Source organism: Leptinotarsa decemlineata, unplaced genomic scaffold (genome assembly GCF_025532065.1).
Source record: "Leptinotarsa decemlineata unplaced genomic scaffold, Ldec_3_MD MMD2_tig00000505_RagTag_RagTag, whole genome shotgun sequence".
Classification (NCBI taxonomy): domain Eukaryota; kingdom Metazoa; phylum Arthropoda; class Insecta; order Coleoptera; family Chrysomelidae; genus Leptinotarsa; species Leptinotarsa decemlineata.
This window is the reverse complement of record NW_027412549.1, coordinates 7457573-7482383: the sequence shown is the minus strand read 5'-3', so window position 1 is coordinate 7482383 and position 24811 is coordinate 7457573. Positions and strand designations below refer to the sequence as shown.

At 34.5% G+C, this 24811-nt stretch overlaps 1 protein-coding gene and 1 long non-coding RNA gene across 2 annotated transcripts; both read left to right on the top strand.

Annotated features, from left to right (window-relative positions):
- LOC111508864 (uncharacterized) lies at positions 1 to 24811 on the top strand. Its single transcript, XR_012465148.1, has 5 exons — positions 1 to 145; positions 9354 to 9439; positions 17158 to 17400; positions 20038 to 20196; positions 23861 to 24811. It is a non-coding gene; the product is annotated as an uncharacterized lncRNA (long non-coding RNA).
- LOC141481752 (uncharacterized) lies at positions 13073 to 17400 on the top strand. Its single transcript, XM_074173844.1, has one exon. The coding sequence runs from the start codon at positions 13073 to 13075 to the stop codon at positions 15311 to 15313; it is 2241 nt and encodes a 746-aa protein (XP_074029945.1). The 3' UTR covers positions 15314 to 17400.

Below are 24811 nucleotides of genomic sequence, written 5' to 3'. Positions count from 1 at the left end.
TCTAAATTTTGCCCGCCGGCAACACCGCATTATTCTATCGTTCCTGCCTACACCGTTCTTTCCTGTTTTACCAGCATACAGCAAACTTCAAAATGGCTGTAGTGTATGATAAGTGCCTTGCAATTAATTTTTCTAGAAGAATGATGTGAGTATTGTACTTTTATATTAGGTAATATTTCAATTAATATTATAGTAGTAACATTAATGGTATTTGTCTAACATTCTTACGGTTTTACATTGAAATTTTGCTGAAACCACGCCATCGGCAAATTTGGAAATGGCGACTTGCTGCTTACCGGGTAGTCGGAGAAAATATAAAATTAATATATGTGAGTTCTGTTTGGTGAAATAATTCATTACTCAATAACAGATATACATTCATTGGAGACCAATGCTAAATACATCAACTGGTGATTTCATTCCCGTTAATTTTGATGAATCGATGATTTATTTTATCATTTTAGCTATTTAATTTCACCGGCCGTGGTAATAGAATGTGCATATTCATCCTATAGGTTCTATTCCCAAAAGTAAGGAGCAAATTTTGTATCTTTTTGAAAATGTAGTCTATTTTGGGAATGAAATATTACCTATACTCGGTGAGCACCAACTTGTCATTGTGTTTATGAACCTAGTAACTATAGCTAAGAACTTCAATCATAACAAATCAAAGCAGATTTAACCCGTAAGGTTAGGTATATAAAATCACCGCAAATAACGTGTTGAAATAGTTTTAATTTTGAAACACTGTGAATCCCCGTAAGGTAAGACCTCGTTATTCCTTGGTTAACGGAAAAACAGATTTTAAATTTTTTTAACAGAATGAAACCTATATTATGGAAAAACATTTTTTTAATACTTTTTCGGCCCCTTTGTAGATAGCTTTACCAAAATTTTAGGGTTCACAAGACTTTTCAAGGCGGTCATTCTACGAGGATATGAACTAAGAAATGGGAAAAAATCATATCTTGGTCAATTCTGAATCGATTTTGATAATTCTTTTTTAATCTGAGGTAGCACCTGAAAAAAAAACATCTGATATATTTCTTATGTGAATAAATTGCGGTATCTATTAACAAATGCTGTTAGAAAGAAAACTGATTTCGATAACTTCAGAATAAAGCTTCACCAGAGTAAATTTTCCAAATGTTTGTTTTAAATTTTGCAGAGAGCTTCATGTATAGATACCCAAAATGAAGGACTACGTTGAAATCAGAAATTGAGCAGCAAAATCACCAGCTAGGAAAACATTTCGTCCATTTTCTAAACTTGACAGCTTCCTTAAACTAAACAACTACGTTGAATTAAAAATGCATTAGGTATAGATTACAAATTTATAGGGCAGCTAGTTACCAGTAAAAAATAACATACTCTTAAGGAGATGACAAATTAAAAAAATCGATGTTTTTTTGAAGTTTTAATTAATTCTCGAACAAAATCCACTGATATAAATCCCACTCCGATGCATCTGGGACGTCAATTTTAACGATACATTTTGCCCATTATTTGCAGACATTCTTGAAGTAGAGGACATACAGTAATTTTCTTTAATGTCCCCCCCTTTTATTTTTTGAACGGGTCAACTCAAAAAATTGAAATTTAGGATAATGAAATTAATGCATGAATACTTTATTTTGAAGTGAAATTGACAGATGAAACTTTCAAGATGGCGACTGGGCGCCATCTGGGAAAAAATTAAATGGAAAGGGGGTCTTGTGACACATCTTTTGAAGCTCCTGGAGGAACTTTTAATAATTGCCTGAATACATAATATGAGGTAATAAGCTTGAGGTCAGTTCAGAAGATGCTCGAAATGGTTGCCTTGAACTTTTTGACATATGAACAGCCTATGCGATATTTCACGCCGAACATTTTCGAACACAGTAACGTCAATATCTCTACAAATATTTATTATTCTCTGCCGTATATCCAATATTGAAGCAGGTTCAGTTTCGTACAACTTCTGCTTCAAATAGCCCCATAAAAAAAGTCCAAAGGTGTCAAATCTGGCGAGCGGGCTGGCCATTCTGTAGGACCTTGACGGCCAATCCAACGACTGGGAAAAGTAGTATCCAAATAGTTTCTTACCTGTCTGGAGTAATGTGGTGGTGCTCCATCTTGTTGGAATACAATATCCATATCGAATTCATTAGGATTCGCTTCGACGATTTCTGTGATGAGAGAGTCAACAGTAGTTTCCAGCATATTCAAACACTGTTCCCCTGTTAAATTTTGATCAATAAATAGAGGTCCTACAATATGGTTTCCCAATATTCCTGACAATACGTTGATTTTTTTTTGATATTGGGTATGTGTTTTCCGGAAAACGCGAGGGTTGATGTCACGCCAATAACGGCAATTTTGTCTGTGAACATTGACGTTAAAAAAATGTACATTCGTCATTAAAAGAAATATTGGGGAGATAGGTAGGATGCTTTTCAATGGTTTCCGTCATAATTTCGCAGAATTCTGTTTTTCGATCAGGGTCATCTTCAGTTAATTGGTGTACCATTTTAATTTTGTATGGATGATACCTATTTCTCTTCAAAGGTCTCTACACAGTGGAAGGAGACGCCTCACTGCCTTGATTCTTCCAAGCTTCCATACTATGGGTGGTTGGTTGGTTGTCCTCTTTTATCAACACGATAGTTACCGTCTCTAATTGTGGTTGAGACGTTTTCCATTTGAGCCTTTGCTGAACTTCGGAAATGAACTCTTTGCTCCATTTTTCCCAGAAATGCGGAGTGATTTGCTGCATCCTTTCATATGATGGCAATTTGTTTTGTGGTACGGTTCTCAAATCTGCATCTGGTACCCCAATGAGTGATCTTCCGACTAAGAAGTGTGCCGGAGTAAGAGGTAAACAATCTGATGTATGAGTGGAAAGTGGTGTGAGTGGACGAGAATTTAGTATTCCCTCGATTTGCGTTAATAAAGAATAAAGTTCTTCGAAAGTGAGGTGAGCGTTTCCCATGACTCGTTTCATATTATATTTTATGGATTTTACGCCGGTTTCCCACAGACCTCCAAAGTGCGAAGAGTATGACGGAATGAATTTCCATTCAATACCTTCGATTGAGAATGATTCCGTTAGTTGGAGTTAGTGGGATTTAATGAACTTACCCAACTCGGCTAGTTCAGAACTGGCAGAGACGAAATTCTTTCCGTTATCAGAAAATATTCCTAGAGGTTTTCCTCTTCGCGCTACAAGCCTACGAAGCCCTAAAATAAATTAATCTTTCGTTAGTTCGGAAACTAACTCCAGCTGTATTGCTTTCGTCACGAAACAAATGAATAGAATGACGTAGCATTTGGAAAGCTTTGAACCGCGACCTTTCTTATTTTTGATCATGAGTGGTCCGGCATAGTCTACTCCGCAAATATAGAATGGCGGCTGAGGTTCCAATCTCTCACTCGGTAAGTTTCCCATAATGGGTTGTACTAATATTGGATTATTTCTAAAACATTTTATACATTGGCGCACCGTTTTTCTTGCGATGGAGCGGCCCGAGGTGGACCAGAAGGTTTATCTAATGGAATACAACAATTGTTGTGGACCGGCATGTAACAACAGCCTTTTATGTTCATCATTGAACAATAATTTTGTGAAGTGGTGTTTGTGTGAGAGTATAATCGGAAACCTTTTAGAAAAGGGGTATTTGGAATTGGCTATTCTTCCTCCAACTCTGATGATTTCCTCCTCGTCAAAAAAAGGATTTAGAGAGCATGTTACTTCCCGATTCAAGCGGCATTTTAGTTTTCAATTTCTTAAGTTCATTGGGAAATGATTCACGTTGCGCTAATTTAATGAGCTCATTACGTGCCGCCTTGAGATTATTCAGAGTTATGGGTAGTGTTTGCTTTTCACGTATTCTGTTTGCATTTTTTACGAATTTAAGAATGTAAACCAGACCCCTTTCGAGTCTATTAATATTTGAAAATTTTTCGAAATAATCATTTTAGTTTTCTTTGCGATGTGAAATAAACTTACAATTCTCTTCAATTCAGGAAGGTCTTTGATGTCATCTGGGCCTTTTCCAGGCCATTCATTGTCGCTTCGCATGAGCCAAGAAGGGCCATGCCTCCAAAGCAAACATGAGACTAACCTTGCCGGCTTAACGCCTCTTGATAATAAATCTGAAGGATTATCGCCGCTGCATATGTGATGCCAAGAATCGGAGCTCGTTTTTTGCTGTATTTCCGCTACGCGGTTCGCTACAAATACCTTTAGTTGGTTTGGTGGCGTTTTAAGCCAACCCAACACTATAGGAGAGTCCGTCCAAAAAATTCTGTCAAATTTTGTATCCCACGCATCCGAGACCTTTTCCGCGCACCGTTTAACTCTAATCTAGGTATTGTAATAGTGTGTAGTGGTGCCACTTTGGCCTTTGAGCACAACAAGTTGACGTGAATGCCGTCATCTTGATCAACTGATCTCATATCTAGCACCATAAGCACTTTGAGATGATTCACAAAAACCATGCATTTCTACTCGTTTCGGATTTTTTCAAAGAACGTGCCTAGCAATTTTTACATGATTTTAAAAAGAAAGTTCTGCTTTGAATTTGTTGCAGAACGACTGGAGACTCATAGGGAGGCGCTCATCCCAGTCTAACTTTTCTAACCATTGTTTTTGTATGATGATTTTTGATGTTATTGTAACTGGGCTGAGGAGGCCAAGTTTTAAAAAAATCTGTTTAAAATCTGTTTTTCCGTTAATCAGCTGCCGCCCCCATACGAACGACAACTCTCAGAAGTTGAGAAACTTGTGCGAGCTAAGGACTAACGAGGTCTTACCTTTTAACGTGTGATTCCTAACACGGTTGCAGAATCATTCCAGCTTCAACCAGATAAATTCTCTCGAGAAAAATATCTGGTCGAGGCGGAAATCGAACGCACGACCTTCCGATCGTGAGTCGGACGCACTACCACCGCGGCCAATTCCACAACAATAAGTAGATCGAAAATTGTGAAAATGCAAGAGAGAATTTTTCGTTTTGTAGCATTTTTGTTATATGACATATATGAACATATATGAATGGGGTAGCCAAGCTAAGCCCAAGGTTTTAGCGTTTTCATCGATTCCACAATCAACTACATTCAAATCATGTTGTAGATCGCGAATATATTCCAATATCTTCGGATCGTTTGAATAAAACATTCGTAATTCAAAACAACTAGACTTTAGTACAGAAGACACATCTTTACAAAGACGGACTTTACTTCTTTGATTGAATTTCTTCCAAACAAAAGATCCTCTACATAGAAGTTTTTTTTTTAATATTTGCTGCCTGAGGGTAATCTGATTCATTTTCAGTGGCTAACTGAAAAAGACATCGTATTGCTAAGAATGCACTGTATAAATACATATTCATGCCAAATTCAATCCCTGTAGGTGCTATTTTGTCGAAATGGAAAAATGTTTGATAAGTTTGGAAATTTTTATTGCAAATGACTGAATTGAAAAGTTTTGAATCATGACAAATGTTTACAAATGAAATACATAGGTACTTGATTTTTTTTTCGTGTACAAGGCATGGACTGCTATGATCATTAGTCAAACCAAGAAGAAATTGTTAGGTTTTGAAATGCATTGAGAGATGCCGGGTAGATAGATTTCTACCAAAAGCTAAATATATTTTCCATCCTGCCAAAAGAAGTTATGCTAATATCTAGAAATTTGACCTGGTTAACATACATTCAACTAATAGCTAAGTTGGAACTAAAATGAGTGTTCACTATTTGCTTTATTGCAAACACAATAAATTTGTGTTTTTTTTATAAAACTTTAGAAGATATATGAAAAAAGTGTTACGCATATTTTTTTGTTAATAGTTTTTGCATTTGAATTTGTCTTCGATTCAATGTGTCCCACATATCCATCACACAGATCTGGCAAATATTCTGTGAAACAGGCGATCACGCTTCCAGACTAGGGCAAGGATAAAATCGAGCAATTTCCCCTATTCAGGATCGATATTTGAGAATTTTGGCACTTCGATAACGGTTTGTTACTACACATGGAATTCTACAAATTCAGTTTTGAAACGTCCATGCTATACACATCAGTACGGAAACTGTTCGCCCGCGACTCAGAGAATACAACATAACACCTAGGATTACTGCCCGGGGTCCTTTATTAACTGCAGACCATCGAAGGGATAGGATACTTATTGCCAGGGAACTCGTCAATTGGTTAGAGACTGACTGGGATGAGTTTTATTCACCGATGAGTCCTGATTTTGTTTACACAATAACGACAGACGTGTTCGTGAGTTATGATGTCCCAATGAATGAAATACTCAATGTAACTCCCAAACCACATTATTTGGTGGGGGCTCCATTAAGGTGTGGGGTGGTATTTCTTTGACCACACGTACGGACACAATGGGTCCGTTACAGCTGAAAGGTAAATAATGGAGATCTTGGAGTAATACTTAGTACCATCGCCCCTTATATCAGCGAAAATTTCTTACTAATGCAAGACAACGCCAGACCCCATGTTGCACAGCTAGTCAGAAATAACCTCAAAGAGGTTGAAATTAACACCATGACATGGCTAGCACATAGCTCGGATTTAAATCCAATAGAAAATATCTGGGTTATCGTTGGTAGGCGATTGAGAGAGTATCTGATCCTACCAAACAACCGGCAGAAAATGGGGAGAGACTGATTCAGTTTTGGAGAGGACTGGCCCAGTACAAAATAAGGCACATAATTTTAAGTGTGGGCCGACGATGTGATGCTGTTATATGTGGTAGAGGTGGAAACAACACTCGTTATTGACACTCATCTGTATATTTTCCTAAACTTTTTTCCAAGAATATTTTTCAATGTTATGTCAACCCTCGATTGTAAGGTGACAAAGTACTACAATTACTAATACTATGTAGGTTAACTCTGAAAATGTTTCATTTTTTATTTCTCCTTTAACTACAAATAAAATTGATTTACTGAAGTGGTGCGTTAATTTCTTAGAGAAATTCTCTACAAAAATGTATGTATACTTTTTTTCTTAGAGCCACCGTTTCTGAGATACGACGAGTCAAAAAGTTGTAAAATTTGTAATCGTCATTATATGCACACGTTTCCACGCCACCTATGAGGTAGTGTACTTTGCGCGTTTTTTTTACGTGGTTTTCCCAGTAGACCTATTCCACATGTCTGTTGTGATTCTGTCAAACTTGCATAATAAAAAATATTAAAAAGGGTTGGAAATTATAAAAACGATTGAAATAAAAAAAATGTAAAACTTTATTCATCTGAGTCATAACCTTCAAATACTTCTTTCTGTCGTTCTTCTTGGTCTTCTTCTTCTTGATCTTCTTCTTCTTGATCTTCTTCTTGATCTTCTTCTTCTTGATCTTCTTCTTGATGTTCATCCTGGGTGTAGGTAAACTGCGTCAAGAGTGATGTATCGCATGTTTCCTCGTTGGTATGAAATGAATCCTCCACTATTTGTGATTCAGCATTAGAACATGACTGGCCTTGACAATGTGTACATGCAAGAGAACACAACAGTCCAACTTTTTTACAACCACATTTAGCGATGCAGCCCTTTTTACAGTTGCAAAAAATTGTGTTCAGCAGTTTTTCCGGCGCAGGTGGGAGTAAAGTCTGAATAGGTTCTAATGCATTGTCGACCAACTTCCAAACCCAGTCTTTTGGGTCTAGCTGATAACCAAGCCACACTTGAACTTGGTAATATACCCGGAAAAGATGTTGATGAGCAGCAACTGAGGTTGGAGGAAGACAAGCTAATTGCACCTGTTTCTTAGTTTCAGTGTTTTTTACGAAACATGCATACCGATACTTATTTAAGCAGGTGGTTTTTTTCGGAGCTTTGTACATAGAAAGAAGAAACTGAATCCCATTGGTGATAATTTTTTGTTAAGTCGAATAACTTTTTTGAAAACTTCAGCACATTGAACTAAATCTTGTTTTTCAAATATTTTAAAGACTGTTTCTTTACCACTCCTGTAAAATGCAGACTTCGTATCACAGCCAGTTATTGCGTGTAAAAATAGTACATGATTTTGACTTTTTGCAAAAGTAGATAAACTTTTTGACGAATATATTTCTGTTTGACTTTGAGCTTTTTCTGGCTTTAGAAAGAAAATACTTTTTTCAGGTGGAGTTCGAGCAGTAAGAAGTACGAGTAAGTCTACATCTTCACCAATAACAATAGTTGTATTTGTCAAATTAAATTGCTCTATAGCTGTTTCAATAATCAGTACGTCGGCATCGTTATTAGCCTGTTTAACCAATATATTTTCGCCAATAAACTTATCATTCAATATTGAAATGAACCGAAATTTGTTGTATTTGCAAGAAATTTCTGTTGACTGGTAGGAACTGTCGTAAGTTCATCAAATAGAATATCGGAAGATGAAGATGTTGCTAAAGTTCGACGACGTTGTTCTGCAGCTTTAATATTTCTCGTGCAATAATCATAGCCATCAAATACTACCTTAATTCTGGTACCAAAATGTTAAGTACATACTGAACGTATTTATCTAAAATAATGCTAAATGTTTCTTCACTATCCCACACAACACGATGTAGTAAGTATCCACCGTCAATGATGTGTCGTATTAGTATTGTTAATTTCGATATTGACGTGTTGGAAACAATTGTAAATGGCAGACTTACAACTTCAGAGATGTATATACGTGGCATACTTATGTATATAATGACGATTACAACTTTTTGACTCGTCTTATCTCAGAAACGGTGGCTCTAAGAAAAAAGTATTCATACACTTTTTGTAGAGAATTTTATGATCTACAATTTTTATCTTTGGTTATTTTATGATAAAACTTACCGTTTTCCTGAAAATCGCGAATAACCAATTTTTTTCGTGATTTTTTGACCTTTGACCTCGAATAACTTTTTTCCAGGCATCGCAATCAATCATTCGGAATTTTAAAATCTTATTTTTAACTATGTTTTGAACAATTACACGCATTTGCAGCTTGTTGTAAATTTATGTACCTTCCAATGTCTAGATTGACCGGATTAAATATTATTGAAATATTTTATTTATGCAATTTGGGGGCAATAAATTTATGTACCTTCACTCTTATTTTTTAGTCTAATTTGACCGGACTAATTGGCCAGAAATATATCTGATAGTACTATGTACTATGATGTATTTCGAATAGTACTATGTGTTTCGTAATATGACTACACTCATTCCTGGAAGAAATGTTTTGTTGAATTTAATAAAACCTGTATACTATAGATATGAATATATAGGGGGGATATTTTTTTGTCTTTAAATCAACTTATTTCTATTCAATTTTGCGTTTGAAATATGTTTTACCCTAGTGAATCATGTTATATTTTTCCAGGACTATATTAATTTTGAAGAAAAATCCAGAAGAACACCTCAAATGTGATAGTTATGGTCCCTAAATACAAATCAGCTGGATCTCAGGTAATGATTCAATTGAATATTTTTGTCAACAAACAAATAAATAATGTTGAAAACACATTCAAATAATATTCATTGTTCCTTCAGTACATAAAATTAATACATAATTATTGTTATATTGTTTGTTTGAACATTGAGTTAAAACAATTGTTATTCCTTGCATGTAAATTATGCAAATGAAACTTTTTTTATTATTGAATTGCAGCTAAAATACCAGGCAAGATGTTATGATGTGAATCATCACGTTTGCGATATGAATGGCAGTGTCCCTTAGCACAAAACACCTGTACGAATCAAAGGGTAGGTTTGGCAATCATTTAACAAAAAGCTGAAAGGTCAAAGGAAACTAAAAACCTACAATTAATGAAGATTTTGGCCAGTTGGTCCAAAAAGACACACGAGAATATTTTTCCAAGAACAAAATAAAGAGACCAGCTGAGACAGGAATATTAATCTATATTGTGTCATACAAATTTCTTTCAAAAACAATGTGGCAAAAAAATAGGCACAGCTAAAGATGATGCTTTTAAAGAATTTGATATATCTGATGATATCAGTCAACCATATAGAAAGTGGGATGGTTGAAGATAACCTGAGAAATAGGCCTAATTGAAAGGTTACCAAATCATAATTTTTGACTGCCTACAAAAATATGATCATCACAATTTTGAAAGATCAAAATTTATCTTGGAATGACTGGTATAAAAATGTAGAACTTCGTACAAAAACTTTCTAAATTTGTCATGGGCAATGACATATAAACAGTAGATACAAAGGAAATAAGAGGAAAATTTAACAGTATTTGGGTGTTCATAATTTGTAGTTATGTTTTTGTTAAGATTGAAATTCACAAATAATGTTTATTTAAAAATTTTATAACACAGTTTTAGACAAAAATAAGAAATGAAATATTTATCTTCGTTTATATTTCATTCTCATAATGAATATTGGAATAATAATGAATAATACATATAAATGGAAAAGCGAGGTTTAGCTGTGAGCTGCTTTTAAACCCAACCTCGGGTTAAACTTTTCAATTCTGAATGAATGATCATATATTGAGGTTAGTTCTCAAATTCAACTGAAAATTTATGATGGACTTCTTCAACCAAGAGATACTCGCTAACGTTTCAAATGGACCAATAGATGAATCCATTGGGTCAATCGGATTCATCAGTGATTTGTGAAGTTGTAAATTTGTAAAGATAAGAATACTATTGTTTGCGAATTTCTGAACATTGGCTGGGGCAACAGTCTACCAGATTCTCTCCATCACTAACAAATTTAGAAAGTTACTTCCTAATTTTTTTTTTCTTGTAATTTTTTCACTATTATGAAAATTCATTGTTTACATGTACAAAAATATAATGGAAAGTGAACAATCCAGACCTTGAGAGCACAAATGGTTATTAATTCCAAGTTAATGAAGTTCGCAAGTAATGGTGAGAACAGAAGAAACCTTCGTTGAATCCTTGGTACATCCAAGGATTCAACAATATCAAAACATTTCATATTTCTTTCGATTCTCAAATAGAGGCAAATTTTATAATTGATCTTCAAAATAATTTAGAGGAGTAAACCTCGATAAAAAATCCCCATGCTAAGATGGAAGTTATCGTGTTGAAGGCATTAGTAGCACTTGGGTCATAGTGCTGGTAACGATACCCTTGAAATACCAGGGTAGTATTTCATTGTAGGATAGCCCTTACCTCTGCACGCGGGGCTCTGCAGGGGCGGACATTTTATTTCCCTAGCTACTCGTGGGATTCATTATGGATTACAATTACCAATACAACAGAACAAATACATCTTTTCAGGGAGGCTTTTGGTCAAACCAGAAAAGTTCTTACGGACAGGGAGCCTCACAGGCAAACCGCCGAAATGAACATCAGCATAACTCCTCAAATTGGAGACAGCTACCAAAAAGGCTCAATAATAAGGCCCCAAGAAAGAGGCCAAGGTTGCCAAAATTTCTGCGTGAAAGAACAGGTAACAGTCAACAAGGAAAAACCAATAATTCTGTAGATGTCAGTACTCCACCGACCAACAAGCAACCAGCAGAACAAAAAAAGGAAACAAAAGAAAAAGAAGCTGTCGGAACTTTCATGATGGTAGTTTCAAGTCAGTATCCTCTGAAGGTTATGTCTGACGAACAGCTAGACAGTGTGCAATCGGAAATTCTCAGTGAAATTGACAAAATAGAGGTAGGAGCTTTCCGACCTCAATTCTTGGAGTGTTTCAAGAAAAAAGGTGCTCTAGTGATCGATTGTAATAACCAAGAGAGCATAGATTGGCTGAAAAAGGCTGTTCAAACTTTATCACCTTGGGAAGGTGCTCAATTCAGACTGATGCAGCCTGGAAAGACAGCTATTCAAATGGTTATTGTACACAAACAGTATCCGTGGGAAGTATTGGACTTTGATCAGATAGATAATTTACAGACGGAGTTGATCAAAATTGTTGATGAACTACCTCTAGATGGGTTTGTTCCTCAGTTTCTAAATTGTCTTAGACAGAGAGGTACCCTTGTTGTAGACTGTAACGATCAGGAAAGTGCAGACTGGCTAAAGAATGCAGTACCTGCTCTACTATCATGGGATGGTCCTGATATTTTTGTTACTGAGCCGGAGCGAGTACCTTCTCTGAAATATTTACAGCTTTCTATCCCTGATCCGGTCGATGATCCCGAGCGTATACTGTTACGTCTCCAACATCAAAATAAAGGTATCAACACTAAAGATTGGCACTTTGTCAGGATGAAAAAAGAAACAAACTGTACTAATTTCTATGTAGCTGTGGATGATGATGTCGTAAACTTTCTGAAAGAATTAAAATTCACATTATTTTTGAATTTTGGTAGGATAAGTGTGAGAAATATGGGTAAATTTAGGCCTATATTGACTAAACCGAGGGAGACTGAGGATTCTACCAAACAAGAAGAGGAGAATAATGACCAATCCAAACTGAATTCATCCTCAGGTGATTTGACTGAAATATTAACAGAAGTTGATGAGATTATGGCAGATGTGGATCCTTCAGACAAAACAAACGACCAGTAAATCACTGGAAATTCCACATTCAATATATTTTCAATTCAGAGATTTCTCTTATCAAAACTCGTTCAATGTGATTCAAATTTATTAAAAATTCCACTCATTCATAAACACTTTCAAAATGTTTTGAGGAAGTTGTATATGAGGTTCAGATTGTTAAGTTTTCATTTTAGAACTATTGATTAACATGGTTTAATCTAAGATAAAATATTCAAGAGTAGTAGATAAATTGACATCAAAGCAAGTATTGAGCACTCTTCTAATGGGAAATGGTTTTCGATGGTTAATTTGGTTGAAACTCACAGATAAATTATTCAGAATTTACTAAACAAATAATCTCGCATCTTTTCATGATGTCTTTTCATTTTTTTCTTCATATAAGAGGAGTAAACCTCATTAAAAAATCCCCAATGCTAAGGCGTGAGTCATCGTGCTTAAAGTATGAATGGTACTGGGGTCATGGTGCTTATAACGATACCCCTGGGATATAGGGGCAATGTCTCAGTGAAACTAAGCCCTCACCCCTGCATGCGGGGCTCTGCGGGGGAGAAGTTTATTTCCCTAGCTACTCGTGGGACATAATATGGAAAAATATCAATTTTATAAACAAACTTATTCAGTAAATCGTGGTGGTGTGGGATCATCTCTGCCAGGGTTTGAAAAACCTCAATCTAGTGAAACACAATCTTTTATGGGAAGTCAGTTTGACCAAAGATCAAATTTTGGAAGGGTATTTCAGAAAAACAAATATCAAACTGTATCTAAATATATAAATGAAAAGCCACCTAAGAGTTTTCAAAGCAGTGCTTCAGATCGATCGACTATAGTGGAATATCCAGTGGACATCTATCCAAAATCGTCTGTCGAAAATATGAGATTTAGTAGTTTCAAGCAGGCTAAGTCACATTTAAGAGGAAATAATTTCAGCAATGATCAAAGTCGAGATTTGACTAACAATTATTCAGTTAACGTCCATAGATCACCGGTGTCTAGTGGAAGGAATGATTATTATCAAAGAAATCCAATAATTTTGGATCGAAATCCAGATATCAGTTATTGTAGACCTTCTTTGGAATTGGATTCAAGGCGACATCAAAGGTCCCCAGAATTTCGAGAAGAATATAGAATATTGAGAAATCAAAGATCTCCAGATAGAAATACGGGTTTTGAGAGCCAACAAGACATTTGGCGCAGTTCTCCAGAAAGATATCGAAGTGATGCTGGCAGTTATAACTCCTTTCCTTCGGTATCAAATATTCCAAGCCTATTTGATTCCAATTTAATTGCAGTGCAGCCAGGGACTACAAATACGCAGCAGAATTTGTTTACTAGAAGAAGCAACTCCAATGTTCGATCAGTGTTGACAGAGGCTGAACGAAGTTTAGGATATACTACAAGCTCTAGTTTAACCGAAGCAGAAAGAAGTTTGAGATTCAAACCACCTGCTCAAAGTAACTACAGTGACAATCAGCCTAGGGATAGGGCGAATTTACCCCTCAAGAGAACTTTAGAAGTTCCACAGAATATTAGGAACAAGTTTTCAAGACCATTCACGTCAGTTCCTGCTAAAAGAAATGAAAAACTGAGATCAAGTAATGCTATAATAAAAAAGAATAAACCTTCTATGGGTACTCAAAAATCTAGCAATGCATTCGTAATGAAAAATCGTAAACGGAAGGGAACCATTCCCCTACAAATTGGAACCGAGAAAAGGTTAAAGTTTCAGCCTCCAGCAAAACTGGCAGAAGCATCCAAAAAACATTCTGGCGAATTGATTAAAAAAGGGGAAATAAAGCAACCTGTTGCTGAAACATATCTTGAAACAGGAAAAATATCAGGCGATAACATAACACCATCAAGTGCAACACCTACAAAAAGGAAAAAGAAAAACAAGAAAAAAAATGCAGTAGTGATCCAACCAAAATACCAAGTGGAAAATCTGACAGATCTTTCGATAATATTTCTCCGAAATTTCCCATTCCAGAAGATGAATAAAGATCAAACAATACTTTTGAGAGAAAGTCTTGAACAGGAACTTGAAAAAGTTGGTGATAAAAGTTTCCAGCTTCATTTTGTGACCAGTTACAGACGAAGAGGATGTGTTGTTGTTCTTTGCAGAAATGAGAGTGGAGTGGAGTGGTTGAAAAAAACATTAGAAACACTTGAACCTTGGGAAGGAGCGAATTTCAAAGCTGTTCGACAAGGTTCACAAACCTTCAGTTTGTCAGTTATTGTTCCAAATGAATTTCCAAAAAAGTACATGACTTTTGAACAGTTGAGTGATCTCCAAGCATCTCTCTCAAGTAAAATGGAAGAGATAGATGATGACAGTGCTCTTCCTCAGTTTGTTGATGGTTATCCTAGAAGAGGAACATTCATGGTTGCTGTCAGTAGACAAGAAGATAATGAATGGTTGAAAAATGTGGTAAAGGATCTACAACCTTGGGAAGGTGCCCAGCTCCGGGTTATACATATCGATGATCTTCCCGACTATTATAAAATCAAACTATGGGTTCCCTTTCCCCCTACTGATTTAGACACAGTGCTAATGAGACTTGAGCGACAGAATACAGGACTCAGTACGAGCAATTGGTATGTGATGAAACAAACAGAAAAAGATGGGGGACACGATTTGGTAGTATCAGTTGAAGAGGATGTAATAAAAGCCTTGGAGATGATTGATTTTAAGCCATTCTTGAATTTCAATAGAATAACTGTTGAGAACTTAGGAAAAACAAGAAATGTAATTTTTACTGATAGCGAGTATGAACGGAGTTTATGGAATTCAAAATTTCATGATGATAATCAAAAGCCTCCTTTATAGTAACAAACACTACTAAAATTTGAAAGTGATCTTATACACTGAATATATATTCAATTTCGGAATGGTTAATATCTTTGCATTCTCCATTTCTTTTGTTTGAAGTAATGACTACTCTGTCAGGATAATTGAACACATTTCTATATTACCAAAAGATTACCCCTTTTTCAGGTATTTAGTTGATATTCAAAGAATTTCCCATATATCATGTTACTTGATTCCTTTTTAACATACTAGAATTGTAAAATACTTGATGTTACATGTTATTGTTGAAGGTAGCAGCCAATAGAAACGGATATTTCATTAGTTTAACACTTAATGACAATTACTGGAATTTTGGAATGAGTTTGAACTCATTTTAAATTTTTTACCCTAAAAAATAGTCTATGAAAGGTTAGAGGAGTAAACCTCTGTAATAAATCCCTAATGCTGAAGTGTAAGTAATCGTGCTAGAGGCATGAATGACACGAGGTCACAGTGTCCTTAACGATACCTTTGGGAATCCCAGCAACTTCCCAATGAAATTCTGCTTTACTCCTGTATGGGGCTCTGCAGGAGTTGACTTGAAGTTCCCTCTACACTCGTGGGATGAATAATGGATGAATTGATTAAACTTGAAGAAATGCTCAATATGACAGGTTTGGAGAACTCGAGGAATGCTCCAAATGATTTGGCTAACCTTGACAACCAAACTCTACAGCAAAATGCAAGTCGTTTTGATGGTAAGCAGCCTCTTGTTCAGTGTAACGAGGGTAAAAGACTTTCTGGTGCCCAGAAAAGAAAAATTAAAAAGGAACGTTTGAGAAATCAAAACGGTGATGGTTCACCACATCAGCAAACAAGCAAAACCAAGACTTCTGATAAAGAGGTGAAGAATCCTATGGAATTTTATAACACAAAATCTTTGGATGATATTCTGGCTGTTGCTCTTGTCCCAACAGGTTTTCCAAGTGTTAGACTCTCCAAATGTCAGATAGACCAAATTCGAACTTCTCTTATGTTGGCAATAGACGAAGCAGTCGCCAAAGGCTGTCAACTCCATTTTGATGACTGTATAAAATTTAGAGGAGCTCTGGTGTTGAAATGTAAAAATCAGTTTAGTTTTGATTGGTTGAAAATGACAATATCAAACTGGACTTTCCAAGATTTTCACCTCAGTATCATTCACCCAAAGGACTTGCCTATCTACACTAAGCTCATCATGTGGGTTCAAGGTTCTGAAGACCCAAAGAAAATTTTTGAGAAACTTGCGACTCAAAACAGGGGACTAGAAACAAAAGGATGGCATTTGATCAATACAAAATTTGAGAGAAATGGTCAAACCTTGGTGGTATCTGTGGATGAAAAATCGATGGAGGTTCTAAAGGAAGCAGATTTTCGCCCTTTTCTCAGTTTAGGTAGAGTGAAACTAACAGCTCTGAAAAAATCGAAAATTGGATCAACAAATGATGGAAAATTGTCTAAATGTGAGAAAGGTGAGAATTGCCCAAATGAGGAAGACGAGTAATGCTGAAGTTCAATTGAATTTTACCACTGTGGTAATTGAAACTTGCTTCTATTTTTCCATCAACTCTCGAAATTACAAAAACTAGGGAACAGTTTATTCAGTTGAATGGTAAATTAGAAATTGCACAATGGATAGAGGATTCCAAAAATTACGTCACCTGCTGTCTGACTCTTCAAGTCTTACATCAAGTGATTTTCCTCTTGATTTTTCAATAGAATGTGGCTTATTGATAAGTCCACAATCTTTTGAGTCGTAAGCAAGTTTCGATGCATTCATTGTACACAGGAAGGCGGACTGCTGTTTTTTCTGTCTTGTCTTTTTTTATGCCTCATATTTTCAGGTAGCAGCAGTTATCAGTTTACTTGGTAGAGTTCTGCAGCAATTAAACTAACTGCAGAAATCTTGCTGGGAAGCTATAGACTAGTCAGTATTTTGACTACTTTCCAGTTGCGTTATAAACGCATTTTCTTGAAATGATGAGCAATTTATTTCAAATTGCTCATTGTTATGAGAAAGTTAACAAGTCAAGAAACATCCAATTAGCTATAAGATTAGGAAGGATGAAGAACCAGTGTGAGATGAGGTAAGTGGATAGTCGACATATTTGGATTTAAAAGCTGAAGTGTCAACCCTAAACTTGTAACTTGCTACAATTTTTCATCTAATGAAATTCAACCAATTTAGCAATGGCTAAAGGACTGGTGTTGTTATTTTTAACAAAATAGCAGCGAAGTCCCATACTGGTTTACTTCAGCTATGTTATAAATTCAGAGAACGTAACTGATAGTATTGGATGGAATATTAACAATAAAGAGATTCCAGATCATTGGAGTTGATTTATGACTGTTTTATTTCATGTATAATTCAATTCAGGATAGTTATCTGTCGAACATTCTTTAGATGAAGAATTTCCCTGCATTGGAAACTGTGTTACCATCAACATAATGTCAGCTCATTCTAGCTGATTTATATAAAAACAGCCCTAATGTAAATTCCTCAATTGTTAGTAGGTCTGACTGACGGTGATATGGAGGAGGCACTTCATTTTAGAAGATATTTGTCATACCGGGTTTGGTAGTACATATCTTCAGTCTCGTTAGTAGACCTCAATATTTTGGCGCAGCATTTCCAATTGTATTTCAACCCACAATAAACCAATCGATAACGTTACCATATATGGTAGTAATAAAAGAACATTTGACTAATTAACACTTCAGAATTGATTTAAACTAATTAGGAATTTATACTTTTGTTTTCTTAACGTCGATATGAGGTTACCAAAAGAACTATTAAAAATATGCCCTATCTGTGTGATTCCTGCAAGCCAGTGGAACACCAACTGTCAATCCATCCATAGATCATCTTACACCTAGATATGGATTTTAAGATATCTTTTGTTCTGACCAGTTCAGCAGGGTTATTGTAGCCTTCTTTATTATTATTGACTCGAAAATTTAAAATTTTGATAGTAAATTATGAAAGGAGTAGATCGAATAAAGTATGTGTTTTTATATGTATGAAATTATTTTGTGTACCCCCTCAACACTACAAATAGTTGAAATTACAGCACTACATACAAAAAAAATACTCTCATATATCATGTTTTTCACTATTTTAATGTGAATGTTTAGTGTACAAGTGAATAACAAAAAGCTGCTTTCGTATAATTCACTGTTCATAATCGCGGACAGTTAATTCAATTGTTTATTCCCTCCACTTTGTATGTTCATTATTTAGACATCTCTTTGAAGAGTTTTTTTTTTTCGTTCTTAGGAAGTTCCCTATTAATGGAGAAGTAGAAAATCAAAAAGGCTCTGCCCAAGTATATGTCTCGCAGAAGCTCAGAACTAGAGTATTACCATGTCACTGTTGATATTTATGAAGGAATTATTGGATTTAATAGAATAGAATTTATTCGTCCTAAAATTCGCAAAATTCATCATACTACTTAAAAATACACTGAAGTCTGTTCAGTAAAGATTTATACTATAAAATGAAAATGGTAACGAAACTTGAACTAACATTATGTTCTAAAAATTCATTGATATCATAGTATGGTTTGCTAAAATTGTTTTTAGTTTTTGCTTTTCAACTAGAGTTTTGTCTGTAAGGTTCGTAATATTCGTTTTTGAACAAACTGTTGATGAATTATGCAATATTGAAAAATTGACTGCGCCAAAAAACATGGAAACTTCAGTGCATGCGATAATACTATGTCTGATATATCTCCGAGTCAGATATTATAGAGAGCTAATTTTGCCTTTACTTTGTAAACGTGTGATTCATAATAAGAGTTCTCCCTGTATTAGGTGATTGCTCTATTACAATTCTCGATGAGTTGTTCAGTTATTCAGCCTCGCATAATGTGTTGATTCAAATACTTCAGGATGTCTTTGCATGCAGATTAGAGCGATTAAACGATAATTTGCTTTATCGCTAGCCTATCCTTTATGTAGACTCTACATTCAAAAACTCTTCAATAATAATATATTTTTGGTTTTGTTGTAGTTTTCTTTATTAGCGAGATTTCTTTTGGAGTTGTTGGAAATTTATTGATTTGGGAGGTGTATTATTGTTCCGATTCTTGTCTATGAAATATTTATTTAATAAATGAATTCATATCATGAATAAAAAAAGGATCTCTGAACTTCTAAATGAAATGAATTGAAGCTAGATATTATTATAATGTATTATGTGTGATTGATGACTTGTTTATTTTGTGGTAATTCATGATCACTTTAATGAAATGAATTGAAATACTTTTGTCTAATTACCACTAGTGGATTTTATTTATGGGACCGGTTTCGGGTTTGACCCCATTATCAAGTATATAACCGAGATGTGAAGTTAGAAAACTCCTGATGAAACCGAGTTTTCAACTAGTGGTAATTATACAAAAGTGTTTTCATTCATTTCATTAAAGTGATTATAATGTATGTTCTGAATATTATGGAAATGTCAGCTGGTGTTCCATACTGTTAGGGACATGAAATTGCAAAATATGTCTTGCTTTATTCAATGAATAAGTTTAGTCTAGCCTGAAGAAGCTAGTGCATAGCTAAACAAGTGCTGGGATTTTGTAAATTATTTACTTGAAAATCTTGATGTTTTAAATACTTTGTTTTATATGCATTTTCATCAAATAATGGCAAAGTCCAAAGTCAAAAATAATGCGTTTATAATCAAAAGAGAAAAATTAATAAATTCAATATTCTTACAGAAACAAATCATGATAAACCGTCATCAGCCAAGAAGAGGAACATCTGTGACTCCAGAATGACCTGAATGCTAGATGCACCAATAACAGTTTGGTCGAAACCTTCACCTCTAATTAAAACATAGTTAATCGTATTCATTGAAGAAGTTTCTTTCGCAAATGGTAAGATTTTTCATATCGATTTAATTATATTTCAATTTAAATAATCGCATACATAAAATTCAATTCACTGTAGACATTATCTGATAATAATTATGAAGCTTATGAATATTTCCATATTTATTAATTTGAATCCAATAGAAATTCAATAAACATTAAAATTTTCAGATTAGATTATGAGAAACTAATTATCAATTTATAAAATCTAAAAAAATATTTCAGAAATGTCAATGTCATACAAACTTGAACTTTGCACCTGTATTGATCTAGCAAAAATAAATTGAAACATTTAAATTTGATTTTCAGAATAAATAGTGATCAACATATCTATTCAACAAGGCATTCAAAAAATCTAAGGGTTTTGAATATTAGATCAAATATTGGTAAACAATCAACAATTTGAGTGTTTGTAAAGAATATAATAATTTCCAAATTTTCTGAAAAATGGGAGCAAAATGAAATTCACAAAAATGTAAAAAAATATCTCCTATTATGTCAATATTTATTTGAGCGAATTATTTAATTTCACTTCGTTCTTTTTTTCTTAAGATGAAAGTATGTTTTCTGTGGAAAATAAATTGTTATTTCACAGGTAATTTTGAACAACACAACTAATTTCATTTAAACAATATGTAGATGATGAGTTTCTGTGCAACTTTTAATTTCATATAAAATAATGGACAAAATATCCCCATGGTTACTAACAAATTTCATTCAAATAATCTATATATGGTAGTTATTACGGATAATTTGTTAAAAAAATTATCATAATGAGCAGTCTTTCCCAAAGTGGGCGATAACGCCTCCTTGTAGGCTATGGAGGCCTAAAGGGTTGGGTAAGGGGCCCAGAAAAAATTTAGGACGTTGATGTGAATTAAGGGGGGATTGGTGATTTGTAACTTCAGCTACTTCATATTTTGAAATTCACTGAAATTAAGATCTTCCTACTACACAACATCCATTTTTTAGTTCATATTTATATCCTATTTTATTGTATAAATATAAAATAAAAATATATTGAGTATTTACTATTTTAATGCGTTCACAACGCTATTTATATCTTTAGATCTTCAGTAAAAGGCATCAAACACTGAAAAATATTTGTGTCTTCATGTGTCGCAGATGAGGTCCCACCTCCGAATACACATTAAAAATAGGTATTTATATGGTTGCGGCCAAGCTGAGCACTTGCCGAACTCGAGATGTTTTATGTACCTAAGTAAAAATAAATAAAAAATAAAATTAGAAGATTCAATAATTTTAGTTTACGTTTGACTCGAGCAAATATTGTTCGATTTATTTGTTTAATTCTTTATTATAGCCTGTCAATGTTCGTGTTGTCCGTGTTTGCAGAGTGTAGGTGCGGGGAGGGACAAATGACAAAATCTCAAATACACAGCCGCGGCTCGCAACCGGCCGACGATTAACGTGACGATCCGCCGCACGCACGCATCATACTCGCTCGCCCTCTTTGACCGTTTCACGTCGTCCCTCTCTTCTGCTGTACCTGTACCTACTCCGCGGGCGCGGCACAACATTGACACGGCTTGTTCATCGATACTTATTTGTTCTTACTTGCTCATTACGATTGAGCGTTAAATGAGATAAACGAGTTTTTGCATGTTTGTCTTTTGTTCCTACCGGTGCGTGCTGTATTTGCTTCCACGCAGCGTACCCCGCTTCGTACTTTTATTTCCATCAGTGGTTTCTCGCACAGTCATTGAGCCAGTAGGTACTTAAGCTCAGCACTTTACTTACGTATTTGTGAAAATAAAACTATGTTGGAAGCAAAAAAGGAGAGACATCAATAAAGCGCTTAATATATTAAATACGGATTCTTTGTCTAAAATCATTTTCGAATAAAGCGATAAAGACTTCAAGATCATTTGAATATTGCTCAGCCAAGTGTATCGAAACTCTTTTCGACTGCTGCTAAGCAAAACGATGACGGACTTCCGAGTTTCTTACAATATCTCTTTGTTAATTTCTCGAACAGATAAACCACACACTTAAAAAAAGTTGATTTTACCCACAATAAAAGAAGTAATAACTACTGTACACCATGAAATAGCTGAAAATATTGAAGAGTCGTTGTGCAATCATCTGAAGACTTCAGTTGGATGAGTTCACTTAGCCAACTAATGAAGCATTGTCTTACGTGAGGTATTTTAAAGACGAGAAAATATATCAACATTTGCTCAAAATCAGCTGCTAGGAATGACGCTCCGGCTATGTCATGAAGGCTTTATTTCTTAATTGAAAAACAAAATTCCAGATGTGCTCGCCGTACATTGCGTCATTCATCGACAATTTTTAGCTCCTAGAAAGTTGAGTGAACGACTGTTTCAATCACTGCAATATGTCATCAAAGCAGTCAATAAAATCCGCAATAAGATATACCAGAATGGGTGTTGAATCCATTTTCAAATGTCCACATTGCAATATCATCTCAGCTTATTGAGTTGACAACAAACTAGGAGCTAAAAATAAAAATTTAAAAATGGTTACCATGCATTTTGCTTACAAAAGCCAATGGGGAATGTTCCTCAATATGGGTTATTACAGCAAATGCAAGTTTGAACAAAATAAAGTTGAGGTTAATTCATAAGTTTTTCAAATTCACTTCGAAAAGTATTCAAATTGATGTTTCAAATGTTGGGTTTTAATTTTTAAAGGGATTTGTTACTAATTCACATATTGGCAACAGCGCCTATTTCAAGTTGAAATAATTTATACGTACCTAGATATTCTACTTTATAAAAGGAAAACTATCTTTATAAATCAACAATTAAGGCAAAATATAAATTATAGTTCAATACCACCTCCACACAGTCGTTTTGCCATTTATTTATATAGAGGAAGATAGGTTAGGTGCACAAAATGTCATATGTCACAGAATGTCTCGGAACTAGGAACATAAGTAAACAGAACAGCACGCCTCTGAAATATGTCATCTTTGTTTGTCTCATACAGGTAAAAGATTCATTGTCCTTCATTAGCTATAACCGATGTTGCCAAATGGTGAAATAGAAACGAATCCCTTTAAATGTTGAATGCATTATTTCATTTCTCTTTTTAAGTATTTAAATAATTTTTTGAAGAAAAAGGTTGAAATGATAAGTTTAAAATGCGTTGTTTTAGAGCTTTTTTATGAAAACTACTTGATTTTCGTCAAGAGGAACATTTCCCATTCCGTAATTGTACCCTAGATTGTGGTCAATCGTTCAACGATTTTTAATAGCATCTCCGTCGTCATATGTGTGTGAACGTGTCTCTAGTTACAATGCTGCTAACTGAAAAGAAAAAATCATTTGCACGTTACCGAACGCGTCGACTTGCTACTGATCTTGGGTCAACTTGTTAAAATCATCAGATTCATCCTCCAAATTAGATTAGTTTCAAAACAAATGTTGATTATTGGATAATTTTGAATAAAAAATATTTTTAATATTGTAATATTTAATATTGCAAAATGGGAGGCGCCCCAAAATAACGATTCTCAAAGTGGACATTAGACGAAATAAGTTTGGGATCCTTTGGGTTAAAGTGTTTGGAATTCTTTGGGTTAAAGTGGATAGTCCTTCTAATTTTCCATTTTTGTAAATAAATCATTAAAAAAGATCCCCAAATGAAAACTTTGAATTTTGATTTCGTTTTTATTTTACAGGAATACATTTCTGGCAACATTGGATTGAAATTGAAAATTAGTTGATGGCATGTCAACATTATTGTTGGGTTGGATGCAGATCAAATCACTAAGGTTGTATGTTCACTACATCAAAACTGTTCTGAAGAATTTGTTGATTTGGTTGCTGCTTGTTCTCCGTAAATATTTTATTGACATATAAAACAAATCCTATGTCAGTTATTTTACACTATCAATTGCAAACTGAAGTGCATCTAGAGGAGTTTCCAGTTCTTCATTCCGAAAATTCCTTTGATCAAGATGAAATGAAATATGGCAATCAGAAGCAACCAAAGAGCATGAAAATGATTCATATTGAATTTGTGAACACAGGAAATTTTTTACAAGCAGAAATCCGTTTGTTCATGATGACTATGAACAGTGTTGCATTCAGGAAACTTGAAGAAGATGAAAGAAGTCTAGATATATATTTTTAAATATTCAATCTTTCCCAAGGCCAAAGCATGTAATGAAAGAAGTGATTTTCCACAAAACTGAAGCAGTATTAACGCATGGTTTATTACAATCTCATCTCGTCATCTTTATTTTATTATTATTATTAAGAAAATTTTAATGTTTCTTGACTTGTAGTGACTTTTTCACCAAGAATTGTATAATTGAGATTTTTTAACGGTGTTGTGTTGAAAATTTAATATGTACTGGATTCTTGAATCATGAATGTTTAAAAACTCCATTATCGTCTCCGTACAATAATGAAATTCAAACATTTATTTCTCAATAAATCTTATTTTGGAATTGTATTGTATGAAATCAGTTCAACATATTATATGTGATGATATATTGGAATTTTTAAATATTTTGATTATAATGAATGTCATTGTGAATTTTTGTATCTTACTTAGGAAGTTGGTAGATTTAAATTTGATATGTGTATAGTTTGGAAAATCTTGTAAATAAATTAAGTAATAATTT